Source organism: Anabas testudineus, chromosome 18 (genome assembly GCF_900324465.2).
Source record: "Anabas testudineus chromosome 18, fAnaTes1.2, whole genome shotgun sequence".
Taxonomy (NCBI): domain Eukaryota; kingdom Metazoa; phylum Chordata; class Actinopteri; order Anabantiformes; family Anabantidae; genus Anabas; species Anabas testudineus.
In genome coordinates, this window is record NC_046627.1 from 26999901 (window position 1) to 27018009 (window position 18109).

At 39.3% G+C, this 18109-nt stretch overlaps 3 protein-coding genes across 4 annotated transcripts; 2 read left to right on the plus strand and 1 right to left on the minus strand.

Annotated features, from left to right (window-relative positions):
* The first annotated feature begins 1974 nt into the window (after nucleotides 1-1974).
* LOC113157252 lies at nucleotides 1975-3940 on the plus strand. 2 transcript variants are annotated; one of them, XM_026352608.1, is made up of 6 exons: nucleotides 1975-2131; nucleotides 2504-2671; nucleotides 2807-3154; nucleotides 3283-3393; nucleotides 3527-3561; nucleotides 3692-3940. In XM_026352608.1, the coding sequence occupies exons 2-6, from the start codon at nucleotides 2632-2634 to the stop codon at nucleotides 3812-3814; spliced, it is 657 nt and encodes a 218-aa protein (XP_026208393.1). In that variant the 5' UTR covers nucleotides 1975-2131; nucleotides 2504-2631; the 3' UTR covers nucleotides 3815-3940. The 2 variants fall into 2 exon arrangements, with proteins under 2 accessions (XP_026208393.1, XP_026208395.1); XM_026352610.1 differs by lacking the exon at nucleotides 3283-3393.
* Nucleotides 3941-5242: 1302 nt separating this feature from the next.
* On the plus strand, nucleotides 5243-12059 carry LOC113157236. Its single transcript, XM_026352583.1, has 7 exons — nucleotides 5243-5374; nucleotides 8262-8394; nucleotides 8495-8818; nucleotides 8902-9246; nucleotides 9447-9578; nucleotides 9770-9813; nucleotides 9895-12059. The coding sequence occupies exons 2-7, from the start codon at nucleotides 8352-8354 to the stop codon at nucleotides 10021-10023; spliced, it is 1017 nt and encodes a 338-aa protein (XP_026208368.1). The 5' UTR covers nucleotides 5243-5374; nucleotides 8262-8351; the 3' UTR covers nucleotides 10024-12059.
* Nucleotides 12060-12994: 935 nt separating this feature from the next.
* On the minus strand, nucleotides 12995-17534 carry LOC113157232. The gene is made up of 5 exons (XM_026352577.1): nucleotides 16119-17534; nucleotides 15274-15975; nucleotides 14518-14646; nucleotides 14398-14441; nucleotides 12995-14259 (listed from the first exon to the last, which is right to left on the minus strand). The coding sequence occupies exons 1-5, from the start codon at nucleotides 16159-16161 to the stop codon at nucleotides 14134-14136; spliced, it is 1044 nt and encodes a 347-aa protein (XP_026208362.1). The 5' UTR covers nucleotides 16162-17534; the 3' UTR covers nucleotides 12995-14133.
* Between the last annotated feature and the right edge of the window lie 575 nt (nucleotides 17535-18109).

Here is an 18109-nt window from a genome sequence, read left to right on the forward strand (position 1 = left end):
TCCTGTGTAGCGGCTGTTTTGTTCCTCCACTGTACAGCTCAGAATATTCTTCACTGCACTGGACCACATACACTACATTGCTCATCTTCTGTTTTGGAGTCCAGTCTTTGGAGTGGACTAGTTTCTGGCTGAGTGTGGTGGTGGGTTTGAAGTAGATAGGTATGCTGTGTTTTCTAAAAATCCTGTAGAGCTTCTCTGAACGCCTAGCCATCTAAGGAATGACCAGGTTTTGCTGCCTTGTTGAAGGCCCACTTGGGGTATCCACAGGTCTTGTCTTTCTTCTTTTGGGCTTCTGTGGAGGAGGGGGTGTTTTGTGCTTTATGGTTCAGGGTCCTGATGACTCCTAGTTTGTCTTGTAGTGGGTGATGTGAGTCATACAAAAGGTACTGGTCAGTGTGGGTGGGTTAGGGTGAGGATTAGTCAGTTGCTTGTCCCAATGATAACCGCACAGTCCAGGAAGGCCAAACAGTTGTCTTTGGTGTGCTCCCTTGTGAAACTGATGTTGATGAAAGCATGTACCTCCTGGATCTTGATATTCACCAGGGCGTCAACCACATATCTGAACTAGTGGGTAGGTGTCATGCCCGGAAAGGAGTTGAGAGCTTTCTTCTCATGGGAACTCATGGGACAGCCAAGCCTCTGTTCATAAAAGTCACCTCTGTACATGAAGTAGGTGGCACAGAACCAGAAGTAAAGATCTGGAGCACTGAAATACCATAAGCACTGCAAACTGCAACCTTGAAGCAAGGGTAAGAGGTGTTTAACTCTCTGCCAGAGAAACATTGCAGACTGTTTTCTCCACTTACAACTTCTAGATTTGAAACATTCTGATGGATGGGTTTGGACTACATCAGGAAGAACGCAGCATGTTCTTACTTCCTTAATAATAGATGTGATTGTGCCTTGTAGCCATCTTTAAAATGTCCGCAGCAGTGATCCACTGTTCTGTCGCCCTGTTACAGTCCTCTACCACGATAAGTGCAGAGTCATGACGTTTTGTCTGATACAATACCAGCCTTCTTATCATATCTTATCTTATCTTATCTTATCTTATCTTATCTTATCTTATCTTATCTTATCTTATCTTATCTTATCTTATCTTATCTTATCTTATCTTATTTCATCTCATCTCATCTCATCTTATCTCTCTTATATTATCTTATTGTTGAGAGCTCCAGGTTAGATGAGCAGGAGCATGAAAAATGTAGGTTGCTTACGTTGTCTCATTAGCTGTTTCAGATACACGCCACCTCCCCCTGACTATCCTGCCTGTATTACTCTGTCAATGTGGTAAAGCAAGGACTGTGCCAGCTGGATGGCATAGTTAGGACCTGCTATCACATCTTGGATGAGATGCAGTGTAAAAGCGCTTTGAGTACCAGTTAGATAGAAAAGCGCTCCATAAGTACAGACTATTTACCATTTATTACATTAGGTAAAGTAGCAAATTTTGGTATTTTGGTGCGCAATATATGAAAATATTAAACAGGAGCTGCACTTAGTATAATTTTTTCATTATGTTGTTTTGTTATAGACTCTAATAATGATTTAGAATGTATTTTAGAGCAGTATAAATTATGACAGTAAGTGAATGCATCACGACTTAGTGCTCAATGTTCAGCACTGATTGTGCATGTCACTGTTCAGTAGGTAAGTGTACATTAAGTCTGTTATTAGCTCAAGTTCAATACAAAACCAGCTCATGCAGATACTGCATACAGTGTTAACAGCTCAGAGTCATCAGGTTATGAAGTGGCTTTTGTGGTGTATTTTTAAAAAAATTAAACTGTGAATCACAGTGCAGCTGGTAGCTGTCTGACAGCAGTGAGGAGCTCCACCGATAACAGTTAGTGATTCACTGAGGTGTACGTGTAGTGCATATGTCTACATCCGTGAGCATCCTGTTAGTGGTAAATCAATCTCAAACTCTGTTGCTGATCTCCATGTCACAGTCACACGTTCCATGCGTGCACAAAGTCACATCACTACTCTGTTGTGTTACTCAGTGTTTTAAGTTATGACAGATCACGTCAAACTAACAACAGCTGAACGTCCCATACATCTCCAGTGTGAAATGCAGTTGAAGCTACTCAGTTGCGCATACATTAACCCAGTACTTATCATTGGCCAGGTAAGATTTGAATTCATATTACTGATACAGTCATTTAATCAATGACTAGATTAAAATTACATAATTTCAAAGTTAACAAAACTATAAGTGGTTATTTCTTCTTGTAATTCATATGTATGTAAATACATACATCACTTGCATGTCAATGGCTCAATATAATGCATGCAATAGGGTTATACTTCTGTGCATGTAACAACTACTAGTCCAACAAATGAACTTTCAGTTAAAAGAGCTGTTAAATGTGATTATTAATTCTATACTAAATAGGAGTTGATAGAGGAGAGTAATTACTGATTATCTAAAAATGTTATTAAACTATAACTTTGTCCAAATCTCATTGCAGCTAATATTCTAAACCCATCTTCCTCACAGATATTTATCTTACCAGTTTGAGCAAGCGGATAAAGAAAAGAAAGCCCGACCTCTTTACATTAAGCCCACTGTCACTGGAGCACAGTTCAGTTGCTTACATATAAGTGGTGCAGGTCTACTGTACGCAGATGAACTTTACCTTGGTAACAGCTTTCCTCTACATTTTGAGTGAGTATGGCAGCTGATTTCTTTCTCTGAAAGGAAAAAACTGTACAATGATCTGGTAGAAATTTAACTTAAAGTATTCATTAGAAACCATTGCAGGTTTAATTACAAGTAAAAAAAAAATGTCATTTGTTTCAGGCTGGATCTCTGTCTCACTTTCTGACTTTCACACTGTTTCGGTCCAACATGGTGAAGAAGTCACACTGGCGTGTACCAACTTTTCCAGTTTTCCCTCTCACATACACTGGTTCAGACTGGGTAATGGGACCAATGTCAGCTGCATCTCATCTATGTTCAGCTCTGATGCCAATACCACGCTCTGTGTTGGATTTCAAAATGGCAAATTCAGTATGACATCAAACACTGTTACCGTCTTTCTCAACATCAAACAAGTGGATTTCTCTGACTCTGGACTGTATTTCTGTGGATTGTACTCAAATGGAAACTCAGTGATTGTTCATGCAACATATTTAAACGTAACTCAAGGTAAGATTGTTGTAAATTACTGTGATTTGATGAGAAAGAAACAGAAAAGTTCCACATTTTATTACAAAGTAAGGACTGATCTGATTCTAACCCACAAAAAAAGTCTAATTTAAATATATTTCTTGTAGAAAAAGTTGGTGAAATACCAACTCTGACCACTGTTATCCTGGGAGGTGTGATTATTTTCCTCATTATATTCATCATTAGTCTGGTTATCAAAATCCTGAGACTCCATAAAGGTACTTACACTTTTTTCTAGTTGTAATTTGTAAGTTGCAATCAAAATGTTTACCATTGCTATTGCGTACCAATTTGTTTGTCAAACAGTATTGACAGCAATATTTTTAGTTGAATGATGTTTCTGTCGTTTAGATCCTGATCAGAGACAGAATCCACAACACAGTGAGGTAATCTAAACACATGTTATCCTAAGATTTAAGTTAAGTCTATTTTTAAGCATGATCTGTTTTTAATCATTTATCAAACACTGTAAGTCTGTGAAAGTAGTGACTATTTAGTAAATATGTCCATTTTCAGACTCCGGGCTCTGATGCTCTGAACTATGCAGCAATAAGTTTCCAACCAAAGCCAACGACGAACCGCAGGCCTGCATCACAGAGACAGCTGGAGGCAGATGTTGTGTACGCTGCCACCAGATAAACTCAGGAAACTGCAGCTCAGAGTGAAAAGTTGCTTCATCATGTCTGTTTTTGGAGTTTTCTGTGTTTGGCGGATTGCAGGCATTTGTAATATATAAAACTTTGCAATAAAGATTTTGTGTCCAAACTGTGAAGTCTGTGCTTCACAGTTCAAATGTGCTGTGGTTGCCTCAATTTAAAAACTTACTTTCCAGCCAAACTCCTTTTGCTATTTTAATCTGAGAGCAAATGAAGATAAATTAATGACATTAGATGGAGGAGGAGCCAATAAATGAGGTTAGATTGATGTCTGCAGCACAGTAACAAAAACTGAGCTACATATCCTTTGTTTGACAGGAAGAGACAACACAGTGTGGTTTGAGGACACGTGAGGTAAAAAAAGCAAAAGTCCTGTTATGTCAAAGATTTCTTGAAATATATCTGCTCACACTCTGATCAAAACAGTTTATGGGAAATATAAAGAAGCATAAACCTATGTGAGTGTGATTTCATCTCCAGCGTGGCTGTAAGCTGTCTGTGTCATAACCAAATCGAAAATAGATGATTGGCACACGGCATAAAGGCAAATAAGTGGTGGCAGACTCTCTAAATGCTGTTGTTATTTGTGGAATTTTAGTTTTTTTCGTTAAATTAACAGAGCTGCATTAGTTAACATCTTGCCCCTCTACAACTTTATAATAAAATGCACGGAAACTACCTTTTGTAACTCACCTGTCTAGAAACCCTAGTATAATCACACATTTACACCCAAATACCTGCCAGTTTCTCAGTAAACAGTGGTGTTACCCCAACACACGAAGCTTTGTGTTTATTCAGATGTGACAAAATAAAAATAAAACACTTATGTAATTGATGAAGAAATGTGATGTTTATTCACACAGCCTTAGCGGGACGCTCAGCAGTTAACAATATTAGCCACACTGAAAAAAAAAACAAAACTAAAAAACGTGTTTCTCTCCTGCTTCTTTTGTTTAAATACATTTTTAAAATTTTTACTCTGTTTAATTAAATGTAGTCACCAAACCAGGACATATGTTGCTTTCATCATCAACAATCTGTAAATTTCCCCAAACATAATGAGGAATACATTAATAACTTAATGTAAAAGAATTTAGTCTTTCCAAATGTCAGAAAATGCATATCAATAGTTTATATCAAACTTTAAAGGTATATTTGTACAGTGCACATGTAAAATATGTATTCGAATGCAGTTAGTCATGTGTTATATGTAGAGTTCAGTGTGCATGCCTGAGGAGGGAAAAACTGCATCACCATCCCCGTCATCATTGGTCACACTTCAGACTCATGTTAACAAAAGGTGCATCAGTTACTTCAAAGTTGTGAAAAGGTGCCTGCAGCAGTGCGACACCTTTGCTCACACTGATAAAACGGCGTCTGGCTCCTACACATCTCACAACTGCGCATTTTTACAACTGATCACAGCAAAGCCACAGCAGCAGCAGCTCCCGTTAATCTACTGTGCCTCTGAAGTGCAGGGACATGCAGTTAAAACGGTTTCTGCTCACAAGCAAAGAGGTTTCATCTTCTCACACACTGGCACGTAAGCATAAAGATGACACAAACTAATCATTTCAAAAATGTAATTATCTGATGAATATTTACCCTGTGCTTCATTCAGTGAGCAGTAAAAGTCACATCTTTATGTCCCGTTGGATCTAATCCTGACATAATTAAAGTAAACCAAATCAAACTATGCTTGTGAGTGAATGGAGTGCAGCTGGAGCCACCCTGGTTTACTGAGGTTATTGTTGATTACATTTGCCTGATGTCACAACAAGTCTGAATAAAGAACAACTGAGCTGATGCATTTCAATTCTCTAACAATATTATAAATAAATATGAACATTAAAATGGTGCCAAATTTTATACCATAAACATGAATGAAGCATGTTAATATTGTAGCTGGTAGAGAGAGGACTCATTCTGACTACAGTTTTATTGTTTGACTCTTTCATGTCAAAGTGGAAACAGAACTCTACAAAGTCATCTAAATTCATCAAAAATACACTGGCCTTAACCCCACTGAGAAACATTGGGATGTGCTGGAGAAAACACAGTGATCTCTCCCATCATCAATAAAAGATCTTGGTAAAAAATGAATGCAACTGTGGACAAAAATAAATGTTGTAACATTGCAGAAGCTCATCGAAACAATCTCACAGTGAATGCATGCTGTAATCAAAGCTAATAGTGTTCCAGCAAAATATTAGAGTGTGAGTTCAAAGTTTAGAAATTCCTTCAGACAATAGCTTCAGATAATGAGAACACTGTGGTTACACAATTCAGTGTTCACGATCTGCAGTATTTTCACCTTTCCAGAAGACTAGAGGTGAATAGAGGTTGAATGGAGCCAATAGCACATGGTGGAAAATGCTGTAAGAGTGCTGTGTAGGTGTTTAAGCACTTCTCTGGGGCACACTCTGTGATCACTGCTCCTACTCACCTTGCAGCTCCTCCATCTTTAGTGATCTGGAAATATGATGACATCCATCTCAGTGCTCTCTGGTCTTCTTGGTGAAGTGGCCTCAGTGTTTTTCAGTCTCAATGCCACAGTGCTGTGCATCAACATTAAAATCCAACTTATATGTTCTTAAACGCTGAATTTGAATAAGATCCAAAGTATCTGTCTCAGTGCTCAGAATTCAAAGCATAGAAAATACCACAGTGTAGAAATACACTGTACTAGTACAGAAAAGTACAAAATCAACTAAGTATTCTACTAATAAAAGTAAAAATAGTTGTTTTGCAAACAGAATGACGTAGTTATTGATGAATATTGTTTAGTGTTGCAGCTGCTAAATAACTAAAAAGAAAAATTACCCTGTGAAATGTTGTACAGTAAAAGTGCAACATACTTCATCATGTAAAATGTCAAAATTTAAAAATGAAAAAATTAAAGACAATAAAGACAATGAAGTGACTGTTGTTGAGCAGGAGGTAGCAAAGATGAGTAAGAGTGAAGTGAGGAGCGCATTGAAGAGGATGGAGAGTGGAAAGGTATTTGGACCTGATAATATACCTGTAGAGGTAGGTGTCTAGTAGAGGTGGCAGTAGAGTTTCTGACTAGTTTGTTTAACAAGATCTTGGAGAAGTGTACTGGCGCAAATTTTTAAGCATAAGGGAGATGTGCAGATATGTGGCAACTTCAGATAAAGTTAAGATAAAGCTTAGATGAGCTGTACAATGAAGTTGTGAGAAAGAGTAGTGGAAGCTAGGCTAAGGGAAGAGGTGGTTTAATTCCTACAAAGAGTACAATAGTTGCAGTATTTGCTCTGAAGATGCTCACGGAGAAGTACAGAGATGAGCAAAGGGAGTTGCACAGTGTCTATGTAGATCTAGAGAAAGTGTATGACAGGGTGCAGAGAGAGGAGCTTTGGTATTGTATGAGGAAGTCTGGAGTGGCAGAGAAGGACATGTATGATAGCTGTAAGACAGTGGTGACAGAGGAGTTCAAGGTGAAGGTTCAACGATCAGCTCTGAGCCGATGGGCAGGCTGACAGTTCAGGTTAGACAGGAATCTCCATGGACTGCGATGTTCAGAGATCACACTATGATCTGTGTGTGTAAATGAGAGGAAACAATGAGGTTACAAGGAGCACAGGTAAAGAAGGTGCAGGACTTTAAGTACTTAGGGTCAATGGTTCAGAGCAACGGAGAATGTGGAAAAGAGGTAAAGAGGCGCGTGCAAGCAGAATGGAAGGCGTGGAGAAATGTGAGGGGTGTCAGAGAGAATGAAAGAAAAGTTGTTTAAGATGGTGGTGAGACCAGCAATGATGTACGCCTTAGAGACAGTGACACTGAAGAAGAGACAGGAGGCAGCGCTGGAGGTAGCAGAGCTTCAGATGTTGAGGTTCAGGATTAGAATCAGAGGGACAGCACATGTCACATGTTTTGGAGATAAAGTCAGAGAGGCCAGATTGAATTGCTTTGGACATGTTCAGAGGAGAGGTTGTGGCCATAATGGTAAATGGATGCTGAGGTTGGAGTTGCGAGGCAGGAGGTCTAGGCAGGAGGCAGCAGGCAGGAGGTCTAGAGGAAGACCAAAGAGGAGATTTATGGATGTAGTGAGAGGAGACTGAAGTTAGTGAGAAAAGAGGATGCAGAGGATAGGGTTAAATGGATGGCTTGTTCCTTTATCTAAAGCAGGTTAAAGTTCCTGGACAAAAGTTCAAACACACACAAACCCTCAGTGGGACTGACTGTTCTGAACAAAGCAACATCTAGTCAAGTAAAAACTGACTAGATGAAGTTGAATAACAGTGGAAAGTGTTGGAGGGGGAGTTTTTGGGGTTAGAAACTTATGAAATGTATTGATTGGACAGAGTCAGTGAAATATGTAAAATTAAATAAATAAAAAGTGTCAATTCAGAGCATTTCACTTCCTTTTATACAAATACGTACACCCACTTGCGTTTCCTACCTCACAGACTATTTCCGCTGGTGGACGGCTTTTATGTTTGACCCCTTTACTGAAACCACCAACACACTGGGAGAGTCAGAACACCGGAGAGTGAAGGATGTTCAAACTTTATGTGTACTTGATTTTTCCCTTTGGAGCCTGTAAGTCTGTTTTATTATACTAATAAATATTCTAAAGATCATACTCTTTGAGTGCATAAGGTTGGATTTGTATGTTTATAACATTTATCTTTCCCTTCAGATGGCGCTCTGCTCTATGCTAACCTTGGAGACAACGTGACTTTGCCCTGTTTCTATGACACAGGAGCCAAACATCTGTGCTGGTACAAGCAGGTTGTAGGGGAGCAGCCTCAAATAATATCTTCTTTCTACAAACATTCACCCGACTCCAACAGCTTCTACAACCAGTTTAAAGACAACCAGCGATTTTCAGTTCATACAGGAGCAGGTTTTTATCATCTCAACATTTCTAATGTGCAGGACTCAGATTCAGCCATGTACTACTGTGGACAAACCAGTGTGACAGTCACCGAATTTACCAAAGGAACATTATTGGTTTTAAAAGGTATTAATGAAGGGTAATGGATTTTCTACTTCTACTGCTCCTTCTACATCCTTTTTTTAACACCTTACATATGTTCTTTACAGACTCTACTTGCAGGTCTTTCCTTCTGCAGCCAGCGTCAGAGTCAGTGCAGTCAGGAGGCTCCGTGACTCTGAACTGCACGGTGCACAGTGGAATCAGTGACAGTGAACTCAGTGTTTACTGGTTCAAAAAGGGCACGGAAAACTCCCAGCTGGGAATCCTGTACATCCACGCACACGGCAGCAGCCAGTGCATTGGGAGCTCAGAGTCTGAGTCTCCAGCACAGAGCTGTGTGTACGGCTTAACGAAAAGGAACGTGAGCCTGTCTGATGCTGGGACGTATCACTGTGCCGTGGCTTCATGTGGACACATACTGTTTAGTAAAGGAACAAGACTGGATGTTGGAGGTGAGATACACACAATTTGTTTCAGCTGTATCCCTACAATGATTATTTTTACAGTAATAACATCTCAAGCAAATCTGCAAGCAAGCTCCATTCTATGTACCTGCATAGCTTTTATATGCATTTTCAGAGGGTACAAAGAGCCACTTCTTCTTTTCTTCTACATCTATACCTACTTTTTGTTTGTTTGTTTATTTTAACAGGGGAACAATTTGACGCTTCCTCTGTCTTGAAGCACTGTGTGGTTGCAGTTCTACTTGTGTCTGTTATGTTGAACAGCATCTTTGTCTGTATCCTCTGCAAAATGACCAGGAGAACCAATCTTCAGTCTGGAGGTATGACTGTGTAATACTTCCTATGTTCTGAAAAGGATAAGTGAACATTTGAAAACCATAGTTACTTACTTAAGCCAAATTAAATCTATTCATGTGGACAGCTTGGGAATTATTTGCCCATATTTTAAGGTTCTGCAAACTAATGTCAGATGACTGGAAGTTAATAAAAATAATATCTAATTTTGTTAAAGGGTTACATCCCCAGCTAAGTGTCCCAGAAACCACTGACGGACAGGTGAGTTCCAAAAAGCCTCTCAAACATGAGTTGATTTGCATGTAGACACGTGCTATAATGAAATGATTTGATTTCCTACAGAATGAGGAATCTGATGCTCTGCAGTACACAGCTCTGGACTTCAAAGAGAAGCCAAGCAAGACAAGGAGACAGAGGAGCACAGAGGAGGAGACGGTTTACTCTGGAGTGGGACTGTCAGACCTCAAGTGATTCTCACTTCTTGGTGAAACCAAACCTGATGAGCTCCCCCCACCACACACCACTGTTATGTGTCCAACACAACTCTAACTACACATTTAATTCATTCATAGTGCCTTTTAATCATCTATCTGTTTAAGGTTAAATCAGAAAATACATTTTTCATTAAAAAAATACATTTAGCAGTTTTCTGAAATCAGTGAAGAGTGTTGAACTTATGTAATTAATATAAAGGGGGTCTTAATAAATGTAATAATTCCTCTCATTCATACTGACCAATGACAAGCTAAAGTTACTATGAGGACAAAGCAGCCTGACTTAATTAAATCTCATCCCCTGTGGAGTTTGGCCCCCGTCACTTACATAGGAAGTGTATTTTGGGATGATCACTTTAAGGCCTGAATTAACAGGAGCAATACAGGAAGTAAAACTTGTTCTAGTGTAAACATGGTCCTCTGACTGTGCTCCTCTGAGCCAAGATCCTACTGTCACTTGAAAATTTGTGAACCAATCCTTTAAAGCTACATAATTCATGCATTTGCAAACCAAACCATGCAGGAAACTGGAGCTCACATAAAATGTGACTCAATGTGTTAATTGTTGATTTGACAACTGTGAGCTCCCACGACTTAGACTTTTGGTTTCTCTGGTTGTTTAGAACACACACATCAAAAGCAACAAAGATTATTAGCTATATTATTAGGTATGAATTTGTTTATATTCTGAAACGGACAAAAGGATGCTTTTCATGTGACCTGCAAGACTTTACTGTGTTTCTTCCTGTTTGAAAAACTGTATAAGGTAGGGGAGGATTACTTTATTCAAATAAAAAGGCGTAAAATAGGTATAACAACAATTTTACGCCTTTTACACTTTCATAAAGTTGGGGTTCTAGCAAAAGGCACAACGTAAAGAATAGTCAATACCGAAACAAGACTGTGATACATTCATTTCAGAAACTGTTTATTCATTTCTTATAATTCATCTTAGAGCATCCTTAGGGTTTAATTAGTTCAGTTAAGTTTCATGTGTAAACTCACTGGAGTTCCCCCTAGCTTACTATTGGGTCTTAGACGTTTCAGTTTACTACTGTTTACAGTTAAGCTCTTGGTCAACAGGGGGCAGCAGACCACCTACAGTAGACAAATACAACCTACCCAAAACCACCACATCTTGCTTTAAACACGTTTTTGCTCTCACTTACATGTTACTGTGACCACCAAATACCTAAGATTAGAAAGATAAATCATGTACTGTGAAAACAACACAAACACAACACAGACTGAAGACGTGTGTGTGAAGAGTTCACAGATACACGCTTGTGAATTTGTCTTGTTTGTTCAAGCGCCAATGGGTATTGCTGCAGAAGACTGACATAAAAAGTCTCCTTCTGCCCTTTGTTCAAGTTCCCAGAGAGTCGTCAGTACGGCAGCAACCTTTACGTCAAAGTGAACACACTTGTTTTGTGTTTTTCAGACTTGGTTCCGGTTGACAGAGCGATCTCAGCTGCTTCATTTCTATACAAATCTGACCCAAGTTGGTATTTACCATTTCGAGTTATGTAGTCAAGGTTGGGTGAGTTTTTTGACTTAGAAGTGATTTGTTTTCAGGTGCTGCCGCCGACTAATAAGAACAATAAGAAAAGAGAAAAATGCTTGCTCGCTTATGTGTTCCCACTCAGGTCTGGCTCCCCAGCTTGAATACAAGTGGTTTAAATACGCCCACCCCCGCCACCCCCACCCCATTACCACAGGATGTCTATGCAGTTTTATTTGTGCTGCTGTTTGTTCCTGTTGCGTCGCAGTAACGCCTCTCTTTGTTCACTTGTTGTTCACGTGCACACTGATCAGCCACAACATTAAAACAACCAGGAGTTTTTAATCATGTAGGACAGGGATCAGGCGCATCACAAACTGTTTTTTTGTTTTGTTTTGTTTTTTTCTGTTTTCTTTTTTGTACCATAACCACATTTTTTCCCTGTGTGTCTCCAGTATATATGTTGCTGGATAAATGTACAAAAAAAAAAAAAAAAATCAATAAATAAAAAACATAAGCCACTAAAATTGATTTAGTCCATTAGTAAAAAGGAAGAATATTTGGCCCTAACTGACCTAATGCTTCTTTATGCAAAAAGTATAGTGGAAAAATAATCTTGCTACACGATGTAGTTGAAGCCCACTGATCAATTTCAACAGACACAACAAATAATGAGGGATATAGTTTCTACTAGATAGGACTGTGGAGTCTTAACATTTATCACTTCAAGATAATGTCAGTGAGATGATGGATACATTTAAACAATTTTGTTTACATCAGTTAAAGACATAATTTATTTACTCTTAAGATGTGAAGAAATTCTGACTTTTTACCGTAGCTCACACTACATCCACAGACAAAGTGCAAAAGCCCTTTGCTCTAAATGACATTGAAACAACATTGAAAGTATCGCACAGTGCAGAGCAGGTTTCGACAAGCAGACATTTACGCAACTGACTAAAACCACAGAAGTACAACGTGTACTTCAATGTGTTTCCATCTTGTTGTTTGTGTCTACTCAATAACTGTAAATATGTTAAACTAATACTTAGCATGGCGTGAACATTTGACATATGGTCTGACTAAGTCTATTTTAACTAGTTTTTGCAGCATCTGTTTTCCATGTTAGTATTGACGTGTTTGAAAGACAGTCAAAGCTAAAAGGAAGTTTGGCTTTTAGTGTGAAGTGTTGGTCAGTAAAGCCCCGAAGTTACTGTGTCAACAACCATAGAGCTCTTACCACAGTATGTTTTTTTAAGCAGGTACGTACAGACCACAGAGATCAAAAGCTAGATTTGAGTCACACACTGTGCTTCTGCTGCATGAGCTGACATATCTGCAGAAGTTCCGCTGAGGGAATTTGATGTAAATACTCAAGACACACTTGACAACAATCCAAATTAGTGTTTTAACTCCACTAGAAATATGAGCTTCAACACTATTATCGACAAATCAAGCACTATGCAAAATAAATCTTCACCCTACTCTGTCCAACTACAGTTTTAAAGCATTTTTCAATTTGAATCAGAATGAGAACGTGACTCGAGCTGTCTGAATAATAGATGATGAGTTAGTCTCGATTTCAGCTTAATAGTGGTGATGGCACCTAGAACGACTCCACCTCTTTCACAGTAATGATTATTAGAGGGTGTAGGGTTGAGTGTGACTGTCTTCAGTGTCTTATTCACATTAGAGATCAGTTTCACTACTGCTCTACTTGCTTCCCGTAGTTCTGCTGTAGTCTAGGAAGCAAATGTACGGTATTTGAATGGTATTAACTAAACTTCTCTTTCCCCCATATGACATCATCTGTATTGAAAAGGCTAAAAAAAGATATTTAATTTTAGGGAAGGCAGAGGAAAGCTTAAAACCATACCTGTACATGTACACCACAACCAAAAACCATAGAAAAGGAAGTTGAAAAGTAGCGGTACGCTCATTGGTGAACACAGAGTATAGGTCTTGGGAGAGCATTCAACCTTATTGTGATATCAGCGGATTTTTATACAATCATTTTAGACTTTACACAGTAATTTATTGTACCAATCTCTCTAGCGATGTTTGTGAGGAAATACCAAGACTGGGTAGGAAAGCCTTGTGACAGTTTGCACAAGGCACAAGATTTTGTTCTTGTCTGATTAATTTGGCATCTCAAAAAGCATAATATGACCTTTATTATTAGAGAGCAGTAACGCTGCATTACGTTCTATTCTATCGATTTTTTCGAATACATATTTTCCATAACTTCATACGGAGAGGTGCTGTTGAAGCTTTATGTGGAGTCAGTCTCAGAGAACTGTACTTGCAGCGGTGCTGAGGTATTCGCTTCTAAAAGCTTTTGATAAAAGCAGATCGATCACCAACCAGGGAATTTCAACAATTTCTGCTTGATTAACAAGTTTTGCATGATGTTTAACTATAGTTATTTGATAATGATAAATATCTTAAGTGCTGTGATATAGCATAGCAGACAATAGAAGAGAGTAGCAGATCAGGGAGGGATAGGGTGGGGAATTTGGTCATGTGAATAGTTTTCTTGGTGCAGCGACTAACAAGACTGGAGTTGGTGGCTGTAAATGTTGGACTTCACTCTTTTCTGCTCTTTACTTTGGAGTATACACAGGCAGTGTCCGCGTTGTCTTCTTCACGATGTCGTTTTACTTTTCTGTTCAAACTCAGAGCAGCGTAATGGAGAGCGTCTGCATCTCGGGCCTGTTAAGGATTAAATAGTGATAGGAAATTATATGAACATAATTTCATTAATCATGTCAGAAGAAATAGAAACATTTAAAACTTCACAAGTGACACAATAGAACAAATTTTTACTTTTGTTATAGTTATTTTACCCACCAAAGCATCAGAGGCTGCAGCATCTGCCAGATGAGAAACAGACCCTGTAAATCAAAGTATATGAATGTTGAATTCAGTCTGTTAAATACAGCAATACTTTAGTGATTCTGGAAACTTTACCTTTGCAGACAGAGCACAACGTTTTCTTCAGCTTGTACATGACGAATGACAAGGCAAGAAGCACGATAACGGAAACTGCCAATGCCACACTCAGGATATGCACCAGCAAAGGGAGGACACTGGTTGAACCTCTCAGTGTGCAAGAGAAAACATGTATATCATATTTTGATAGCTTTCCTTCCTCAAGATCCCTTCCACTTTCTACAAATCTCCTATCTTACCACCTTTAAGGCACCCCCAGACCATCACACTTCCTCCACCAAGCTTGTCTAAAGGTATCAAGCACTGTTCTAGATACTTCTAGAGTTCCAGAGTTACAGGTCTCTTATGAAATTTCTTTCTTTCTGGCCATTTTGGACCTGCTGATGTTCCGAAACTAAACTAAACTAAAGAATGCCATGATCTCTTGTTTGCGCCAGTAGACCAACTGTTCTTAGCTGTACAACACAAATGCAAAAGGGTTTTATCATAATCAATTAGCCTTTAAAATGTTTAACTTGAACTAGCATCCATACCAGGAGATGCAGTGGACTGACAAATGCTAAGAGCAGGCCTCTATGTAAAAATGTAGATCATGCGTTAAAAATCATCTGAGTAATTTTAATTGTTTGTGAAATGGATAAAATTGTTTGCGAACTGCATGAAAATGTGTACTCTTTGGAAAATTGATCCCAAACTTTTAAGACTTAGAGTATATAAAATCTAGATAGTTAGCTAGTTCATATATCAAAAATGAATATGCAATTCATCACCTACCTGTGATCTCCATTCTAGTTCCTTTTCCAAAAACAATCTCCCCACAGGAGGCCAAAGCACAGTAGTACGTCGAAGCATCAGGCAATCTCCCTGATTTTATTGTAAGGGTTGACGTGCAATTTTTGATATGAGTCTTTTCATTTGTGAAGCTTGTACACTGTTCTTCACTGAAATACATGATTGCAGGCAGTGATGCACTGTGCCTGAACCAAAAGAGGTTCTGCTCTCCTGCACATGGTTCAGCATTTACTGTGCAGCTCAGATTTACAGAGTCTCCTGGCTGATGTGGCACCAGTGCTGGCTGATGAACAGCAGCTTGGAAGTTGGACATTGACTTTTTGACATGAAGGAAAGCTCCTTGCCCAAATTCGATTGCATTAAATTCTAATATTCCACAGTAATAAGTTGCTGAATCTGACAGTCGAAGATCTCTGATTTCGAGATCATTGCTGTAGTGTCCTCTTGTTGTCACAACTTGAAACCTCTCTTTAAATGCAGGGTAGATATCAGCTTCTGAACTGTGCTTCATCCGTGTTGATATGATGTTGGGTTTTTTTCCTAAACTTTGCTGGTACCAAGAAAGGAAAGTTACTGCATTACTTTCAGAAGAGCACCTTAAAGTCACATTCTGTCCAACTTCAGCTGTTACGATCCCACTGTCCTGAATTACACCTGAGGTCTTGACAACAGCTGACAACTGACCTGCATAGAAAAGCATATCATTTTCTTATTTACACTTCATTTATTGTCATTATAGTTCATTTATACGCCACATCCCTTTCACTCAAACCTCAGACGGTGTCCATGCACACAGAAACTGTGAAGAAAAAGTATAAAATACTCACAGATTTCACTGAGCAGCAAAAGAAAAATACAAAGCGGACCCATCTCTGAAGCTCTGAAGTCTGTCCTGTGTTTTGTCGGACACACACAGCTCTTATAGGACAAAAAGACTGTTTCTGATTGGCTCAGCTGACTTGTTGGCTTCAGAGTCAAGCTAGTGGTTTGATCTTTTAGAAAGGTTGAGCCTGATCAGATAACTAGAGCTGCTATCGGGGTCGATTGAGCCTTTATGGTTATGTCTTTGTTGTTGTAAACTGGAAAACAGGAGGTGTGTGTGGTGAGTGTAAGGAGTGTGTTTTCTATAGTATGTAGAAAAAATACTATCAAGTCCAAATATGAATGGAGTGCTTTTTTTTTCATTTGGAAAATAGTTTACTCTTCAGTCATACAGCAAGTTTGTCACGCTGTTAGTTAGATTTAGATGTGCCTATATGACCGTTATGTGAGAGAGTTTGAATGGTTAAGTGGGTTAAAACTTGGTGTGTGGGAGAATCACACAAAGAAAAAAGAAATAAGGTCAAGATAAATCATGTTAGTCAGGTCATGTTAAATACTTGATGAAAAGATGAAAAGCAAATGTTAATATTCTTGAGTAAATGTGTGAGGGTTTCCAGCTCAACAACCCTACAATTGTGATATAGACCTACTTCCTGGCTGCTCTCCTCCTAACGCTCATTGCTATTCCTTTTCTGCTCTGGAACGTAAGGCCATGCAGAAATATTTAGATGCAGCTATAGCTGCTGGGCTTACCCATCCTTCTTCTATGGTTGGTGCAACTTTTTTTATTCGTAGGGAAGAAGGATGGGGTCTGCGTCCATGCATCACCTCCCAGGTCATATGACAGGACAGTAAAGAACAGTTATCTATTGCCTCTCATTTGATGAATGCAGGGAGCTACAATCTTCACCACGTTAGACCTTTAGAAACACTTACAGCTTGGGTTGCGATTTTGTTGAGAAGGAAGAATGGAAGGCAGTCCTCAACAACCCGGTAGGCCCTTTCAAGTAACTAGTCATGCCTTTCGGTTTGACAAAGGCACCAGCTGTGTTCCAAATTTTCACTCGATGTTTTAGGAAATATGATCAGATTTTTTTTGTCTACCTTAATGACATTCTGATCTTTTCCCACTCTAAAACCAAGCATGTGCAACAAATGAGAGCAATACTTTTCCATCTGCCCCCAGACCACGTGTATGTTAAGGTTGTGAAATGCAAATTCCACGCCACAACAGTCTTGTTCATTGGTTTGATCTTGCCCATGGGAAAAATCCAGAAGGTGCCTGGGCTTCGAAATGTGTATCGTGCTTTATCCAGGGTTAGAGCTCTATTGCCAGTCCTTTACACCAACTCACCTCCTCCAAAGTGTATTTTCTTGAAGAAGAAACTCATCCCAACAACTGTGTCTTCTTCTCACGTTGCCTGTCCCACTCTGACTACAATGTTGGGGAGAGGGAGTTGTTGGGAGAGAGCTGAGCATCCACTTTTTGTCCTAACTGACCATAAAACCCTCGTCAAGCCAGATTGGCATTGTTCTTTAGCCATTTCAGCTTCACCGTGTCTGTGACCATCTTCGTTCTCTGGTCCTCCATTGATGCAACTCCTGCCATCTCTGTTGCCAATCAAGAGAACCCACACTCACTTCCAGGTCCAGCCAAGGTTCTGGAGGTCCACCTAGAAGGAGAATATTTAGGAGTACCTGTTTGCATGCCCCGAATGTACTTAGTCCTCACTAATGCCCTTTTGGACTCGTCCCTTGCCCGTCCTCCATGGTACCAAATTTTGTCGATTTTGTAACCGGCCTTCTGCCGTTTGATTTTCACAGTGCAATCCTTAACATATTTGTAAAAATGTTTCACTTTGTTCCACTTGCTAAACTCACTTCTGGTCATGAGACTGCCGATCTGCTCTTCCAACATGTTGTTTGGCTTCAAGGAATCCCCAGAGACCCTGGTTCCTACAGAAGTCCCCAGTTCATGGCTACATTTGGGTCAGAA